This window comes from Coloeus monedula (assembly GCF_965178545.1).
Source record: "Coloeus monedula genome assembly, chromosome: 33".
Taxonomy (NCBI): Eukaryota; Metazoa; Chordata; class Aves; order Passeriformes; family Corvidae; genus Coloeus; species Coloeus monedula.
In genome coordinates, this window is record NC_138813.1 from 3,264,338 (window position 1) to 3,281,193 (window position 16,856).

Here is a 16,856-nt window from a genome sequence, read left to right on the forward strand (position 1 = left end):
CCCGGACCCGGACTGCGCACGCGCCGCCGCCGAGGCCGCGCCCACCGCGCCGCGCGCGCACCCGCGCCGGGAAGCCACGCCCCCATCCCTCAGGCGCCACCGGAGCCCCGCCCACCGCCCCGCCCCACACGCGCCCGAGGCCCCGCCAAGCCCCGCCCACAGCGCCCCCAAGCCCCGCCCACCGCCCGCCCCACACGCGCCCGAGGCCCCGCCAAGCCCCGCCCACCGCGCCCCTAAACCCCGCCCACCGCATCCGAGGCCCCGCCAAGCCCCGCCCACCACCCGCCCCACACGCGCCCGAGGCCCCGCCAAGCCCCGCCCACCGCGCCCCTAAGCCCCGCCCACGGACAAGCCCCGCCCATCTCCCCTCAGACGCTGCCCCCCATTTTGGGGACCCCCAAGAACGAGCCCAGTCCCGCCTTGGAGTCTCTTTACTGGTTAAACTGGGGAGGGTCGGGGTTGGGGGGTTGGTATTGGGGAGTCGGCGTTGAGGGCTCGGTTCTGGGGGGCTCAGAGAGAGGACGCCATGATGCTGGACACACCTGTGGGACAAATAGGTGAGTTGGGGGGGCTCCTGGGACAGCCCTCCACTTCCAGGCTCCCTCAGAAACCCCTGGGCCTCTCCTGTACCCCTCCCTGCACCCCCAAAATCCATCCAAAACTCCTGAGGACACCCCCAGGACCCTCCTGTATTGCCCCCAACCCTGCCCCAAACCCTCTCGAGATCCCCCAAACCTCCTCCAGGACCCCTCTGCACCTCCCCAGGACCCCCAAAATCTCCATGGGACCTCCCTGTAACCTCCTAAACCCCCCAAAACCCCCTCAGGACCCCCCAACTCCCCAAAAACCTCCCTAAACTCTCGCCAGGATACCCCAATCCCCCAACCCACTGTCGAAGTCGATCTTCTCCACGATGTTCTTGGGTTTGATGTTCTCCTCCTGGTTGGAGATCAGGATCCGCCCCGGCTCCGGCTCCGTCCACCCGTACTTGCTCATCCACACCCGCAGCTGCGACTCTGGGGGCCACGGCAGGGTCAGAGGGGGCTCACACACCCCCAAAACCCCCCTGTATCCCCACAGGACCCCCCTGTACCACCCGGATACAGAGTTTTGCCCTAAAACCTCCTTGTGTACTCCCAGAGGTGCCCCAAAACCCCCTTGTATCGCACCAAGCCCCTCCCAGAGCCTCCTCAGGACCCCCCTGCACCTCCCCGGGACCCCCAAAAGACCCCCAACACCCCAGGACCCCCGAAATCACCTCCAGAACCCCCCAAACCCCCTCCAGGACGCTCAGGCCCCCTCACCTGAGAGGTCCCCCAGCATCTCGGCGAGCAGCCAGCGGTCGATGTGCTGGTACGTGATCCCCACCACGTGGCAAATGACTGAGGGGACCCCAACGGAGTCATTGACCCCCCAAAACTGCCCAGAACCCCCCAAAGCCCCTCTGGACCCCCCAAATAGCCACCAGGCTTCCCAAACAACCCCGCCAATAGCTCCCCAGGATCCCACAAATCCTTTCCAGGATGCCCCAATTCCCCCTCAGGACACCTCTGTACCCCCAAATCCCCCTCAGGGACCCCCAAATCCCCCCTGAACCACCCCCAGGTTCCTCCAAGAACTTCCAGAGAAAACTCAGGACCCCCAAAACCCCCTCAAGATTCCCCCCACCCCCCCAGAACCCCACAAACCCTTTCAGGACCTCCCCAGGCCCCCCCTGAACCTCCCAGGACCCCCAACTCCCCTCCCAGGACCCTCCAAATCCCCCCTCACATTTCCTGACGGAGTCCTCGAAGCCGGTGATCCCCTCCAGCAGCTCCATGTTCTCATCCAGCGCTTGCTGCCGGAATTCCGGGGGTCGCCCCCCACATTTAGGGGTCCCCCTCTGTCTCCAGGACCCTCCCCCGAGTTTCAGGGACCCCTCCCTCCCGATTTCGGGGGACTCACCCAGAAGGACTGGAAGTGGCAGGTCTCCAGCAGCTCCCCCAGGTACAGGATCTGCCGGATGGGCCGCTCCTCCTGCTGCATTTTGGGGAGGTCAAGGGAAAATTCGGGAAAAAAGGGGGAGCGGAGGTGCCCCCTCAGCTGAACCCGGAAAATTTCCCCCTCCCAGATCCCAAAATCCACGGGCCTGGGGGGATTTTGAAGGTAGAAACACCACATTTGACCTCTCAGAGGTGGAACTGAGGGGTGTGAGGCAGGTGAAAGGGGGGGCCCTATGAAATTCTGGGGGGCTCTTATGGAATTTGGGGGTGGCAAAGGAATGGGGGAGCCCCCAAGGGCCACACCCCAAAAATCGGGCCCCCCAAATCCCTAAACCCAGGCGTTCTGGGGAGTCCCAAGGAGCAGACCCCAGAAAAAAGGGGTGGGGGGGGAGCAGGCTGCTCCTGGAATTGGAGGCCCCTCTGGAATTCTGGGGTTCCCTATGGAATGGGGGGAGTTCCCCAGGGTTTTACCCCCAAAATCAGCCCCCCCAAGTCCCCAAATCCAGGAAAGTGCTGCTTCATCAGCCTCTTTGGAGGGGCTCGAGCCTCCGGGGAGGGACCAAGAGACCCAGAGCTGGAAACAGGAGGGCTCCCTTCCCTCTGGAATTTTGGGGGTCCCCATGGAACTGAGGGGGTTCCCCAGGGAATTGGGGGGGATCCCCAGGGAATCCCAGGGTTCCCCAGGGAATTGGGGGGATTGCCAGGGAGTTGGGGGGGATCCCCATGGGACTGGGGGGGATCCCCAGGGAATCCCAGGGTTCCCCAGGGAATTGGGGGGGATCCCCAGGGAATCCCAGGGTTCCCCAGGGAATTGGGGAGCTCCCCATGGAACTGCGGGGGTTCCCCAGGGAATGGGGGGGTTCCCCAGGGAACTGGGGGGGTTCCCCCTGGAAGCCCGGGCTTCCCCAGGATACGTGAGCCTGGTCGATCATGCACTTGCAGAGGGTGAAGTCGGTGTGCGGGAGGTTGGTGAGGGCCTTGAGCAGGATCTGCGCCGTCACCCCGGTCTGGAAGAAGGCGGGGTTGAACTGGTACCTGCGCACAGGTGGGCCCAGGTGAGGGGGCTGGGGGGGCTCAGGGACCCCCAAACCCCCCCCGGAGCCCCCCGGAGCCCTCACAGCTTCAGCACGGCCAGGTTGGCCTCCAGGTCGTAGGCGTTCTCCTTGGCCTGGGTCTCCACGTAGCGCTCCAGGGTGGCCAGGTTCTCGGGGTTGTACCTGCGCAGGTGAGGGGGGGCTGGGACCCCCTGGGACCCCCGTGCCCCTCCTGGGACCCCCGTGCCCCTCCTGGGACCCCCCTGGGACCCCCCTGGGACCGCCCTGGACCCTCCAGGGACCCCCGTGACCCCCCTGGGACCCCCGTGACCACCCTGGGGCCCCCCGTGACCCACCTGGGACCCACCTGGGACCCCCCTGGGGCCCCCCGGGACCCCCCAGGGACCCCCGCAGGGCCCCTTTTAAACACCCGCAACCTCCCCAGGGCCCCCCAACCCTCTCCCACGCCCTCCCGTCCCCCCCCCAGTCCGTTCCCAGTGCCCTCCCAGTGCTCCCCAGTTCCCCCCAGTGCCCTCCCAGTGCTCCCAGTACCGGTCGATGCCCCGCAGCAGTTTCCCCACGTTCGCCCGCATCTGCTCGAACAGCGCCATGTTCGCGGGTCTTCCGGAAGTGACGTCACGGCGAGTTCCGCCTCGCCAGGCGGGGGCGGGGCCGAAGGTGCCTGGCCACGCCCACACGGCTGTAAGCGCGCCCCCTGCCGGTACCGGCAGCGCCCCGGGCTGGGCCAGCGGGGACAAAACGGGGAAACCGCGCCGGGCTGGGGCCGAGCCGCCGCCGCGGTGCGGGGGAGCACTGTGCGGGCATAACGGGAGGGACTGGCACAAACTGGGATCGCACTGGCATCACACTGCAACCGTACTGGGATCGTACTGGGAGGGACAGTCAGATCGTGCTGGAGTTCTACTGGGTTATACTGGGATTGGGATCAGCGTGAGGCTGAACTGGGCCAAACTGGGGAGGCAGTGGGGGAACAAGGGGGCAGTAGCGACCCAGGGGGGTCCTGAGGGGTTGTGGAGGGTTTCTGGGGGTTCTCAGGGAGGGTCACGGTTCCCGCCCTTTTCCCCTCACGCTTCCCGCCCTTTTCCCCTCACATTTCCCACCCTTTTCCCCTCACAGTTCCTGCTCTTTTCCCCTCACATTTCCTGTCCTTTTCCCCTCACAGTTCCCGCCCTTTTCTTCTCACATTTCCCCTCACGCTTCCCGCCCTTTTCCCCTCACGCTTCCCGCCCTTTTCCCCTCACATTTCCCACCCTTTCCCCTCACATTTCCCGCCCTTTTCCCCTCATGGTTCCCACCCTTTTCCCCTCACGGTTCCCGCCCTTTTCCCCTCATGGTTCCCGCCCTTTTCCCTTTACATTTCTCACCCTTTTCCCCTCATGGTTCCCGCCCTTTTCCCCTCCACGTTCCCCTCACTTTTCCCTCTCTTTTCCCCTCACGTTCCCCACCCTATTTTTCCTCAAGTCTCCAGAGCCGGAGCAGGAACAGCTTTATTGGGGTCAGCGTTGGGAGAGGACAGTTGTGGGGCAGTGGTGGGGGGCAGTTACGGGGCTGCTCCAGGGCAGTTGCGAGGCTGTTAGTGGGCAGTTATGGGGCAGTTATGAGACACTTGTGGGTCAGAAGTGGACGTAGGACAGGACGACATCGCCCTCGATCTCCAGCACATCCACGTGGGGCCCAGATGGGACCCGGTGGCGGAATTCGAGGAGCGGCTGCCCCTCGGCGAACACCTTGAACCGATGGTTCCCGCAGCGGATCGACAGCTGGAGAGGGGGTGAAAGGGGGGCCGTCACCACAGAGACCCCCAAAGTCTCCCTGGAGCCACCCCCCAGATCCCAAATCTCAGCCTGTTCGCCTCCCAGAGCCCCCCCAAATCCCCCTGTGCCCCCCCAGAGTCAGCCAGGACCCCAAAAACACCTCTGACCCCCCATGAGGACCCCAAACCCCGCCAAGAGCCACACAAAGAGACCCCCAAACTCTCCAGAGCCCCCTCCCGCATTCCAAATCCCACCCTGTGCCCCATGCAGGACCCCAAATCCCCTCCCTAAAGTCCCCCAGGACCCCCCAAAACTCCTCCAACGCCCCCCCAATCCCCCCGAGCCCCCTCCCCGCTCACGTCGAAGTAGCGGCCGCGCTGGAAGGGGTGGCAGCAGCTGATGTCCCGCTCCTCCTCGCCCCAGCAGCCCCCCAGGAAGGCGTTGCGGACCACGGCCCCCCCCTCGTCCATGCGGGGGTTCAAGTGCAGCACCACGTCCCCCCCCGGGCCCGCGCGCAGGTTGATGTGGAACCTGGGGGGCACACGGGGTCAGGGGTGGGGGTTTGGGGGGGATTTGGGGTCCTGGGAGGGGTGACGGGGGGGTTTGGGGGGCACAAGGGGAAGTTGAGGGGGCCTGGGGGGGATTTTGGTTGTGGGGTTTGGGTCCTTGGGGGAGTTAAGGAGTTTTGGGGGGCTCAAGGGAGGTTGGGAAGGAGGTTTTGAGGGGGATGAAGACTTTCATGGGTGTTTGGGGGGGGGGTCAGCAGATTTTGGGGAGGGGTTTTTCGGGGGGGTCTCCAGTACCTGCCGGCATTGTGCGGGATGAAGCCCTTGATGACGATGGTTTTCTTGGGGAAGAGCCCCCCCGGGATGGTGGCGATGAAGGGCACGGTCTGGGGGGGCAAAAACGGGGGGCTCGGAGGGGGGCGAGACCCCTTCAACCCCCCCCAGGGCCCCCAAATCCCAACAACCTCCCCAGAGCCCCCCAGGGACCCAAATCCCACCCTCCGAGCCCCCCCAAACCCCCCTCGTCCCCTCCCTGAACCCCCCCAAACCCTTCTGGACCCCGTCAGGACCCCAAATCCTACCCTGAGCCCCCCCTGAGCCCCCCCAAACTCCCCCAAACCTCCTCAAGATCCACCCTGCACCTCCCCAACCCCCCCAGGACCCCTCCCCAAATACCCTCTGAGACCCCCCAAACCCCCCCAGGCCCCCAGAACCCCCCGCACTCACCGGGTGGAAGGTGGGGGGCTGCCCCATCACCTGCGGGGGACACAGGGTGGGGTCAGTGGGGTGGGGGGACACCCGGGGAACCCCCGGGGACCCCCCGTGATGGGGGTGGGGGTCAGTTTTGGGGGGACCCCTCCCCACTTACCGGCAGGTTACAGTTGGGGTAAATGGGGGTGATCTGCGGCATGTCCTGGGGGGAGCACAGCAGTCAGGGGGGCACAAAACCCACCGAGGGCCCCCCAAAATCCACCTGGGCAGCCCCGAACCCACCTGGGGAGCCCCAAACCCACCTGGGGACCCCCAAACTCACTTGGGGACCCCCCAAACCCACCTGGGGATCCCCAAACTCACTTGGGGATGCCCCAAACCCACCTTGGGCACCCTGGAACTCACCTGGGGACTCCCCAAACCCACCTGGGGACCCTCCAGCCCCACCTTGGGGACCCTGGAACTCACCTGGGGACCCCCAAACCCACCTGGGGACCCCCCAAACCCACCTTGTGGACCCCCCACCCACCCCCAGACTCACCGGGACACATGGGGGACACGCGCCCTGCAAGGCAAAGGGGGGCGGTCAGAGGGGTTTGGGGGTACGGGGGATTTGGGGGGGTCACCCCGCCCCCCTCAGCTCCAGGTGAGGGGATGGGGGGGACAGCAGGTGGGTTTGGGGTACGGGGAGGGCAATGAGGAGGTTTGGGGAGGAATTCGGGGTGCGGGGTTTGGGGCTGGGGGCTCTCACCGCGCCCATGACCGAGGCCGAGTGCAGCTCCAGGTCCCCGTCCACGGTCACGGCTGCCACCTGCTCCGGGGGCAGCCGGTGCGGGAACTCGTCGAAGAAGGTCCCGTTCACCAGGATCTGGGGGGACAGCGGGTCAGACACCCCGAAACACCCCCGGGACCCCAGGCACCGACCCCAAAATGCAGCCCCGGGACCCCAAATACACCCCAGAACCCCAAAATGCAGCCCCGGGACCCCAAATACCCACCCAGGACACTCAAATACCCCGTTGGGGTCCCAAATATCCCCTATAAACCCCTTTGGAGACCCCAAATACCTCCCTGAGAGCTCCTGTAACCCTCTTGGGACCCCCAAATCGCCCCTTGGGCACCCCAAATCCCCCCCCCGAGGATCCCAATCCCCCCCTGAGGATCCCTATAACCCCCTTTAGACCCCCAAATCCCCCCTTGGGCACCCCAAATCCCCCTTTGAGGATCCCTATAACCCCCTTTTGACCCCCCAGCTCCCCCTTGGGCACCCCAAATCCCCCTCTGAGGATCCCTATAACCCCCTTTTGACCCCCCAAATCCCCCCTGGGCACCCCAAATCCCCCCTTGGGCACCCCAAATCCCCCCCTGAGGATCCCTATAACCCCCTTTTGACCCCCCAAATCCCCCCTGGGCACCCCAAATCCCCGCCTAGGCCCCCGAAATCCCCGCACGGTACCCGGTAGCCCTCGGGGGTGACGCTGATGACGATCTCGAAGGGCCCCCCCGGGCAGAGCGGGTGCAGCTCCCGGCGCTGCTCGTCCCCCCAGCACCCGCCCCGGCGGCTGTTGAGCACCGCGACGTCCCCGCTGAAGCGCGGGTTCAGGTGCAGCGCCACGTCCGCCGCCTCCGAGGGGCCCGTGGCCAGGTTGATGCGGAACCTGGGGACAGCGTTGTCACCCCAGTGCCACCCAGTGTCCCCCGGGCTCACCCCAGTGTCACCCCAGTATCACCCCGTGCCCTCCGGTGTCCCCCAGTGTCACCCCAGTGTCCCCCAGTGTCCTCCCGGGACCCCCCGTGTCCCTCAGTGTCGCCCCCGTGTCACCTGGTGTCCCCCGGTGTCACCTGGTGTCCCCCAGTGTCACCCCGTGCCCCCCAGTGTCACCCCGTGTCACCCCAGTATCACCCTGTGCCCCCCGGTGTCACCCAGTGTCCCCCAGTGTCCCCCCATGTACCTGTGCCCCCCCCACCAGGTTCACCTGGGGCCAGCCCCCCCATTGTCACCGCTGTCATCGCCTGTGTCCCTCCCAGTGTCCCCCCAGTGCCCTCCCAGTGCCCCCCAGTGCCCCCAGTACCGGTCAGGTTGGGGTTTCACCACCCCCTGCACGTAAATGGCCATCCCGGGCCAGAGCCCCCCGGCCACGGAGGCCACGTAGGGCAGGGGCTGGGGGAAAAGCGGGGTCGGGGGGGTCCGGTGTTACTGCGAGGCGACAGGGACCCCCAGACCCCCCGCTCCCCGGGTTTGGGGTGACAGGGACCCCCAGACCCCCCGCTCCCCGGGTTTGGGGTGACAGGGACCCCCAGACCCCCCACTCCCCGGGTTTGGGGTGACAGGGACCCCCAGACCCCCCGCTCCCCGGGTTTGGGGTGACAGGGACCCCCAGACCCCCCGCTCCCCGGGTTTGGGGTGACAGGGACCCCAAATGCCACTAGGAGGTGACAGGGACCCCCACACCCCCCGCTCCCTGGGTTTGGGGTGACAGGGACCCCCCAACCCCTGTCCTTGGGGGTGACAGGGCCCCCCAGGACCCCAATCTCCATCCCTGCAGGGTCACAGGGCCCTCCCAACCCCCCTCCCCGGTTTTTGGGGTGCCCCCAGCCCCCGTTTTTGGGGTACTCACCGGGTTGTAGGCGGGCATGTACCCGGGCGCGGGGACGAAAGTCATGGTGGTGGCAGCGGTGACAGTGGCAGCGGTGACAGTGGCAGCAGGGACACCGGGGGCCCTTTATACCCCACCCCACATGGGGCCCCCCGATTCCGGCCCCTCCCAGGGCAGGGTGAGGACTTTGACCCCCCGGATATGGGAATTGGGGGGGTTGGGGACACACCTGGCACAGGTGACACCGCCCTGGACTGTGCCCCGGGAGGGGCCGGCTGGGACACGGGGGGGCTCGGACCTTGGGACCCCAGAGCTGCGGTGGCACTCTGGGGACACAGGGAACCCCAGAGCTGTGGTGGCACTCTGGGGACACGGGGAACCCCAGAGCCGTGGTGGCACTCTGGGGACACAGGGAACCCCAGAGCCACGGTGGCACTCTGGGGACACGGGGAACCCCAGAGCCGTGGTGGCACTCTGGGGACACGGGGAACCCCAGAGCCGTGGTGGCACTCTGGGGACACGGGGAACCCCAGAGCCGTGGTGGCACTCTGGGGACACGGGGAACCCCAGAGCCACGGTGGCACTTTGGGGACACGGGGAACCCCAGAGCTGTGGTGGCACTCTGGGGACACAGGGAACCCCCAGAGCCACGGTGGCACTCTGGGGACACGGGGAACCCCAGAGCCGTGGTGGCACTCTGGGGACACGGGGAACCCCAGAGCCACGGTGGCACTTTGGGGACACGGGGAACCCCAGAGCTGTGGTGGCACTCTGGGGACACAGGGAACCCCCAGAGCCACGGTGGCACTCTGGGGACACGGGGAACCCCAGAGCCGTGGTGGCACTCTGGGGACACAGGGAACCCCAGAGCCACGGTGGCACTTTGGGGACACGGGGAACCCCAGAGCTGTGGTGGCACTCTGGGGACACAGGGAACCCCCAGAGCCATGGTGGCACTCTGGGGACACAGGGAACCCCAGAGCCGTGGTGGCACTCTGGGGACACAGGGAACCCCCAGTGACAAGCCAAGGACATGTGGGGACAAACGGGTTTATTGGGGGACACTGAGGTGGCCCCAGAGATGAAGAAGGGGACACTGGGGACACCGAGGGGACACTGAGAGGCACCGAGCTGGTTCTACAGCCTGGGCAAGGGGGCACTGGGGATGCTGGTGGCACTGAGGTGACATCGGCACTCGGGCAAGGGCACGTTGGTGACGTTGGCGGCACTGAGGTGACATCAGAGCTTGGCGAACGGGACATCCTCGGGTCCCTTCTTGTCCAGGGCCGCCTGCACGGACTTGGGGATGTCCTCGGTCTGCAGCATGGCCATGTTCCAGGTGGCCTGGGGACAGCAACAGGGACATGGGACACGGCTGGGACACCTGGGGACAGGGATGGGGACAGGGACAGGACATCCCTGGGGACAGGGGTGGGAATGGGACACCCGTGGGCACAGGGACAGGGGTGTGACAGGGAGGACGTGGCATTCTGGGGATGGCGGGTGACACAGGGCTGCGGGCACAGGGGACACGGTTATTTGGGGTATTCTGGGGCCCTGGTGGCACCCACCACGTGCAGCAGCCCCTCGGCGACGGGCCGGTCCCTCGAGTACACCAGGTTGACCTTGGTGCCCTGCACGGCCACGGGGCTGCGGGCGGCGATGGCCGCGGCCACCTCCAGGGCCACCTCCAGCAGCGTCGCCTTGTCCGGCAGCACCCGGCTGGGGGGGCAGGGTCACCCCAAAATCCACCCCAAATCCACCCCAAACTCCACCCCAAATCCACCCAAAAACTGCACCCCAAAATCCACCCCAAATCCACTCAAAAACGCCCCAAAATCCACCCAAAAAATCCACCCCAAAGGACCCCGAAATCCACCCAGGGACCCAAAAATCCACCCGAGGATCCCCCCAAAATCCCCCCGAACACCCCAGGGGACCCCAAAACTCACCCAGGGACCCCCAGGGCACCCAACCCCCCCAAACACTCCCAGGACCCCCCAAAAGCCCCTCACGACCCCCCACGGCCACCCGCAGCGTCACCATTTGGTGACCCTCCCAGCCCCCCCCCGTGTCCCCCTCCCCGATTCTGGGGTTCCCCCCGATTTTGGGGCCCCCCCACCTGACGAGGCCACAGCTCAGCGCCTCGGGGGCCCTCATGACGCGGGCGGTGAAGGCCAGCTCGTTCACCAGGCTGGGGACACCGGGGACAGCGGGGGGTCACAGGGATCCCCCGTGCCCCCCACCCTGCCCGTGTCCCCCCACCCACCTCTGGTTCCCCACGATTTTGGGGAGGCGCTGCAGGGTGCCCACGTCGGCCGCCAGCCCCATGTCCACCTCCTGTGGGGACAGGGGGGGATCCGGGGTAGCCGTGGGGCCACAGGGGTGTCCCAGGGGGCTTTGGGGACACCTGAGGGGCCTTGGGGACATCCAGAGGGTCCCGGGAACCCCTCGTGTCCCACCTTGACCTGGAAGGAGGCGTCCTGGGAGCAGAACCGGATGTCACAGGCCGAGATCAGGTCCACACCTGAGAGGGGGAAACATCTTCACTCTCCTCATCCTCACCCTCATCCTCACCCTCATCCCATCCTCACCCTCACCCTCATCCCATCCTTGTTTTCATCCTCATCCCACCCTCATCTTCATCCTCTTCCCATCCTCGTTCTCATCCCACCCTCATTCCATCCTCACCCTCATCTTCATCCCATCCTCACCCTCATCCTCATCCCATCCTCACTCTCACCCTCATGCCATCCTTGTTCTCATCCTCATCCTTGTCTTTGTCCCATTTTCTTCTTCATTCTCACCTTCATCCCATCCTCCCTCTCATCCCACCCATCCTCATCCTCTTCCCATCTCACCCCATCCTCATCTTCATCCCAATCCCATTCCATCCTTGTCCCCACCCTCACCCTCATCCCACCCTCTGTCCCAATTCCAACCCCAATCCCATTCCCCCACCATCCCAACCTCGATCCCAACCCCGATCCCATCCCCCCACCATCCCAACCCCAATCCCGTCCCTGGCCCCTCTCACCGGCTCCGATGCAGGGCCCGTGCACGGCGGCGATCACGGGTTTGGGGCACTGTGGGGGTTTTGGGGGAGTCAGGGAGGGTTTGGGGGGCCCACAGGGTCCCTGCCGCGGCCGTCCCCACCTTCTCCATGACGGAGAAGCTCTCCTGGAGCTCCAGGATGCGCTGCCGCAGGTTCCAGGCGCGGCGGGCGACGTCCCCGCCGGGCTCCCCGGCCAAGGCTCCCAGGTCCGACAGGTCAATCCCTGCGGGAGCGGGGGCAAAGGTCACGGGGGGCCTGGGGGCACCGGGACCCCCCCCAGGGCACAGAGATCCTCCCAGGGGCACAGAGACCCCCTCAGGGCACAGGGAACCCCCAGGGCACCAGGACCCCCCCCAGGGCACAGAGATCCTCCCAGGGGCACAGAGACCCCCTCAGGGCACAGGGAACCCCCCCCCAAGGGCACAGGGACCCCCTCAGGGGGCACCGGGACCCCCTCAGGGCACAGGGACCCCCCGGCAGTCGCGGCCCCCGCGGTCACCAGCAGTGAAGGCGCTCCCGGCGCCGGACAGGACGACGGCGCGGCACGAGGGGTCCCGGGAGATGTCCTGGAAACATTCCAGCAGCTCCCTGCGGGAACCGCCAGTGACCACCACTGGCCACCAGTGACCGCCAGTGACCGTCACTGACCACCAGTGACCACCAGTGACTGCCGGTGACCACCACTGACCACTACTGACCACCAGTGACCACCAGTGACTGCCAGTGACCGCCACTGACCACTACTGACCACTACTGACCACCAGTGCGGTCCAGCATGCCCCAGTCCCATCCCAGTCCTGTTCCAGTGGTTCCTGCCCAGTCCCTGCCCAGTGCTCCCAGTCCATTCCAGTGTGTCCCAATCCCTCCCCAGTGTGTCCCAGTCTGTCCCCAGTCCCTCCCCAGTGCTCCCAGTCCCCCGCCAGTGCCCGCAGCTGTTCTCCAGCAGCTCCCAGTGCTGTCCCAGTCCCCCCCAGTGCTCCCAGTGCCCCCAGTACCTCCAGCAGAGCAGGTTGAGGGCGTTGCGCTTGCCGGGCCGGTTGAGCTGCAGGTGCAGGACGTGCTCCCGCTCCCGCTGCAGCCGCAGCGTCTGCAGCTCCCGGGGGGCTCCCGGCTCCGGCCCCCCCAGCGCCGCCGCCTCCGACGCCATCGGCCGGGACAGCGCCCGCAGCGCCACTGGGGCCGGACTGGGACACACTGGGGGGAGTGGGACCCGCTGGAGCAGGGCTCGGGGCGCTGGGAGGGGACTGGGGGGCACTGGGAGGGGACTGGGGGCACTGGGAGTGGACTGGGGGCACTGGGGGGCACTGGGAGCACTGGGAGGGGACTGGGGGCACTGGTGCAGGGCTCGGGGCGCCAGGAGGGGACTGGGGCACAGTTAGGAGGAGCTGGGACGCACTGGAGGAAGGCTGGGAGCGCTGGGAGGGCACTGGGAGCCACTGGGACGAACTGGGACGGAGGGAGGGGCCCCGGGGGTCCCTGGGGACAAACTGGGGGTCACTGGGAAGGACTGGGAGGCACTGGGGGTCACGTGATGGGGGGGTCAAGGTCACCCGGGGGTCCCTGGGCCGGGCGGGGGTCCGGGGGTGTCACGTGCTCCGGGGGGGTCACGTGCCCTCCCGGGGGTCGCCCCCCCCCCACTCACGAGCGCGCAGCAGCCGCGCGACCCCCGCCGCCATGGGCTCCGCTCGCCGCCAGGGGGTGTCCGCGCTTCCGGCCCGGCAGCCAATGGGAGCGCTCCCGGCCCAAATCTCGCGATAGCTCCGCGAGACGCCCCCGGTGGAGGCCTCGGGGCATTGTCCGGCGGTGTCGCCTCCCGGCAGCGCACGGGGACGATTCCCCAGGGAGAAAAACCCGGACAAGCCAAAACCAAAAGGAGAACTCCTGACCAAGCAAACGCTCACAGCCCGGGAGGAAAACACCCGCGTTCCCGGCGGCTGTGGCGGTTCCCGGGGCAGGCGAGGCCCCTGTGGGTGTAAACTCCTCGAGGAAGGGCTCCTTTCTCTTCCTGTTGTGCTTTCCTGACCCGGCCCCGAGGGATCCGGAGCCAGGAACGGGCACCTCGCTGTTCTTGAAGTGTGGATTTGCCTGAGACACTTGGGAACGGAAAGCCGGGAAGGCGAATCCTCATTCCCGAGAAACCCCGAGGCAGGGAGCTACAGGGAAAGGGGGAAAACCCGGGCGGGATTGTCCCTGAGGCATGGAATGGATTCGGGAAAAGTCCATTCCGTACTCCGGGAAAAATCCAGTCCGCGGTCTCCCCCGTGCCGTACCCCGGTAGCGATCTGGGCTGGATTTCTCTCGCAGCGCTGGGACGGGATTTGGGATCGCTGGGGCGGATTTGGGATCGCTGGGGCGGGAATTTGGGATCGCTGGGTGGGAATTTGGGATCGCTGGGACGAGATTTGGGATCGCTGGGGCGGATTTGGGATCGCTGGGTGGGAATTTGGGATCGCTGGGACGGGATTTGGGGTCGCTGGGACGGGATTTGGGGTCGCTGGGGGGGGATTTGGGGTCGCTGGGGCGGGATTTGGGATCGCTGGGACGGGATTTGGGGTCGCTGGGACGGGATTTGGGGTCGCTGGGACGGGATTTGGGATCGCTGGGTGGGAATTTGGGGTCGCTGGGACGGGATTTGGGGTCGCGGGTCCCTGGGCACCCCTGGCTGCCGCCGCCCGCTGGCCGAAGGGCCGGGCTGTGGCCGGGGCTGTCACGACGGGCGAGCGCCTCTCGCTGCCCCTGGACGTCCGCCCGCCCCCCGAGTTCCCGCAGCCGCTGCCCGCAGATGGAGAGCCCGGAGCCCCCAGCCCTGAGCGGGATGTCCCGGCGGGCCGCCCTCGGAAGTGGCCCCGAGCCACCCGGGCCCGGCCGTGCTGGGCCGTGCTGGGCCGGCTGCCCCGGGCTCACCGAGCTCCCCTCACGTCCCTGCCCAGCCCCAGCCCTTCCTGCACACCCCCAGCAGCACCGGGAGGAGCTGAGGGCGCTGGGAAAGGGGCTCAGCCCGGAGAAAAGGGGGATCAGGGGGAATTTCTGGCTCTGCACAGGTCCCTGACGGGAGGGGGCAGCCGGGGGGGATTTGGGATCTTTTCCCGGGGAACAGGGACAGGAGGAGAGGGAACGGCCTCAGGCTGGGCCAGGGGAGCCTCAGGGTGGAATTTCCGAGGAATTTCTCCATGGAAAGGGTGCTCAGGCCTTGGCAGGGGCTGCCCAGGGAGGTTCGGAGCCCCCATCCCTGGAGGTGTCACCTGGACGTGGCACTCGGTGCTCAGGGTGGGGATCGGGCACAGCTTGGACTCGATGATCCCAGAGGGATTTTCCAGCCTCAGTGATCCTGGGACTCCGAGATCTGCACCTGCTGTGCCATTCCCACCTTCCTTCACTCCCCTGAGCACACCTGGCTGCCCTCTCGGCCTGGCTCCTTCCCAGAGGGAGGAGAAGGAAAACCCTCCTGCCGCTGGAAACGCCAAAGTGGATAAATAAGGCATCAGCCTCTGCTTCAGCGGTGCCATTTCGGTTTCTTTGCTGCAGAGCAGCAGCAGAAATTGGAGCAAAAGCTCTGAGCACAACAGAGCAGGACCAAAACCTCTGTGTGCACCTCCAGGTGTGCTCAGAGCTGCCCAGGTACCACAGCCAGGCCTCGGGAGGCATCTCGGGATCCGAGTGCCCGTTCAGGAGGAGGGAAGGGGCTGGAATTCACCCGCCCGTGCTGCCGGATGAAACCGACCCCGCCAGGGCGACGCGTCCTTGATATCCACGTCCCCTCGGGGGTTGTGCAGCACCTCGGGCTCCAGCACCTTCGTTCCCCTGCTCAGGACACGGCTTTTCCCGGGACACACAGAGGGTGTGGGCAGAAAATGGAGTAAAAATCCCAAATGTCACTGCCCGGTGTCCCTGGAAACCCCTCTGGAGCCGACCCGGGATGAGGCCCCCCCACCCCGGTGACGCTTCCCCGTCTCTCTCCCAGTCAGGTTTGGGCTTTGGGAAGCTGGAAACCTCCGGCAAACTGGACAAACTGGGAGAGGTGAGGAGTGATTCAGACGCGTTGAAGCATTACTGTGCTGGACTGAGCGCCCTGAGGCTGTGGGACGGGGAAGATTAAAGGAGGAGTGGGGGAACAGGGTGGGCTCAGGAGGTTGTGGCCCAGCTCCAGCACCACCAGAGGAGCCCGTGGGTTGTGCAAGGGTCGCTACAGGCACCCCCCCCCCTTCCAAGGCCTGAGCTTGGTCCTTCCAGAGCCCAAATCCCTTCAGAAATAACCCCGTCCCTTCTGCTGGCTCGGACCTTGGAGCTCAGCTGCTCAAAGGCAGTTTGGGGCTGCCGGGCTCCCTGGAGCACCGGGAACAATCCCGGTGAGCGACCGTGAATCCCAAGCAGGCAGCTCCTGCTTCGCCCAAGCCGGTGCCAGCTCTGCGTGCCACGCCTGTGCTCCCCGGGACCCCGACTGCCCGGAGGGACCCCGACTGCCCGGAGGGACCCCGGTGCTGGCTCCGCCTTTCCTGGCCGAGAGCCAAACAAAACCCGCACGAACAACGAGCTTTGGATCTGGGGGGTCTCGGGGCTCCTGTGCCCCCTCCCCGAGCCTTCTCCGGCCTCCTCTCGGTTTTGCTGCCAGAGCTGCTCCGGGCGCTTCTCCTCAACCCTGGCGCTGGAGGCGGGGTCGGGGCAGCGCGGGGTCCGCACCTCCCCCCGTTCCACCGACTCCCCAACCCTTCCCAATCCACTCCTCCTCCCCTTCCCTTGACTCCCCAATCTCCATCTCCTCCCGTTCCCTTGACTCCCCAATCTCCTCCCGTTCCCTTGACTCCCCAGTCTGCTCCTCCTGCTGCTTCTCTGCCCCCTCAGCTCGCTCCGGGCAGCACCGGGGCAGAGAAATCACCGGGAGCCGCTGGCTCCAGAGTGACCGGGGAGAGCCGGGCAGCCGGAAACGGCCCCATCCCGAAACAGCACCGAGCGGGCACTGACCGGGCACCGAGCGGGCACTGACCAGGCACCAAGCGAGCACTGACCGGGCACCGAGCGGGCACTGACCGGGCACCGAGCGGGCACCGAGTGGGCACTGACCAGGCACTGACCGGGCACTGACCTGGCACTGACCGGGCACCGAGCGAGCACTGACCGGGCACCGAGCGAGCACTGACTGGGCACTGACCAGGCACTGACCGGGCACTGACCGGGCACCGAGCGAGCACTGACCGGGCA

At 66.6% G+C, this 16,856-nt stretch overlaps 3 protein-coding genes across 3 annotated transcripts; all 3 read right to left on the minus strand.

The window, feature by feature from the left end:
• Window positions 1–415: 415 nt before the first annotated feature.
• Window positions 416–3,646, minus strand: EIF3K (eukaryotic translation initiation factor 3 subunit K). Its single transcript, XM_082299577.1, has 8 exons — window positions 3,569–3,646; window positions 3,101–3,199; window positions 2,897–3,017; window positions 1,945–2,019; window positions 1,771–1,837; window positions 1,305–1,382; window positions 891–1,016; window positions 416–542 (listed from the first exon to the last, which is right to left on the minus strand). Exons 1-8 carry the CDS (start codon window positions 3,625–3,627, stop codon window positions 511–513), a joined length of 657 nt encoding a protein of 218 aa, XP_082155703.1. The 5' UTR covers window positions 3,628–3,646; the 3' UTR covers window positions 416–510.
• A 1,004-nt stretch (window positions 3,647–4,650) lies between these two features.
• LGALS4 (galectin 4) lies at window positions 4,651–8,671 on the minus strand (the record flags this gene model as incomplete). Its single annotated transcript, XM_082299680.1, has 10 exons — window positions 4,651–4,797; window positions 5,151–5,322; window positions 5,595–5,683; window positions 6,024–6,053; window positions 6,166–6,210; window positions 6,550–6,573; window positions 6,760–6,876; window positions 7,465–7,711; window positions 8,081–8,169; window positions 8,627–8,671. 10 exons carry the CDS (start codon window positions 8,669–8,671, stop codon window positions 4,651–4,653), a joined length of 1,005 nt encoding a protein of 334 aa, XP_082155806.1.
• A 968-nt stretch (window positions 8,672–9,639) lies between these two features.
• ECH1 (enoyl-CoA hydratase 1) lies at window positions 9,640–13,957 on the minus strand. Its single transcript, XM_082299695.1, has 10 exons — window positions 13,303–13,957; window positions 12,656–12,854; window positions 12,160–12,248; window positions 11,762–11,883; window positions 11,643–11,691; window positions 11,068–11,132; window positions 10,875–10,945; window positions 10,728–10,799; window positions 10,177–10,327; window positions 9,640–9,949 (listed from the first exon to the last, which is right to left on the minus strand). Exons 1-10 carry the CDS (start codon window positions 13,334–13,336, stop codon window positions 9,845–9,847), a joined length of 957 nt encoding a protein of 318 aa, XP_082155821.1. The 5' UTR covers window positions 13,337–13,957; the 3' UTR covers window positions 9,640–9,844.
• Between the last annotated feature and the right edge of the window lie 2,899 nt (window positions 13,958–16,856).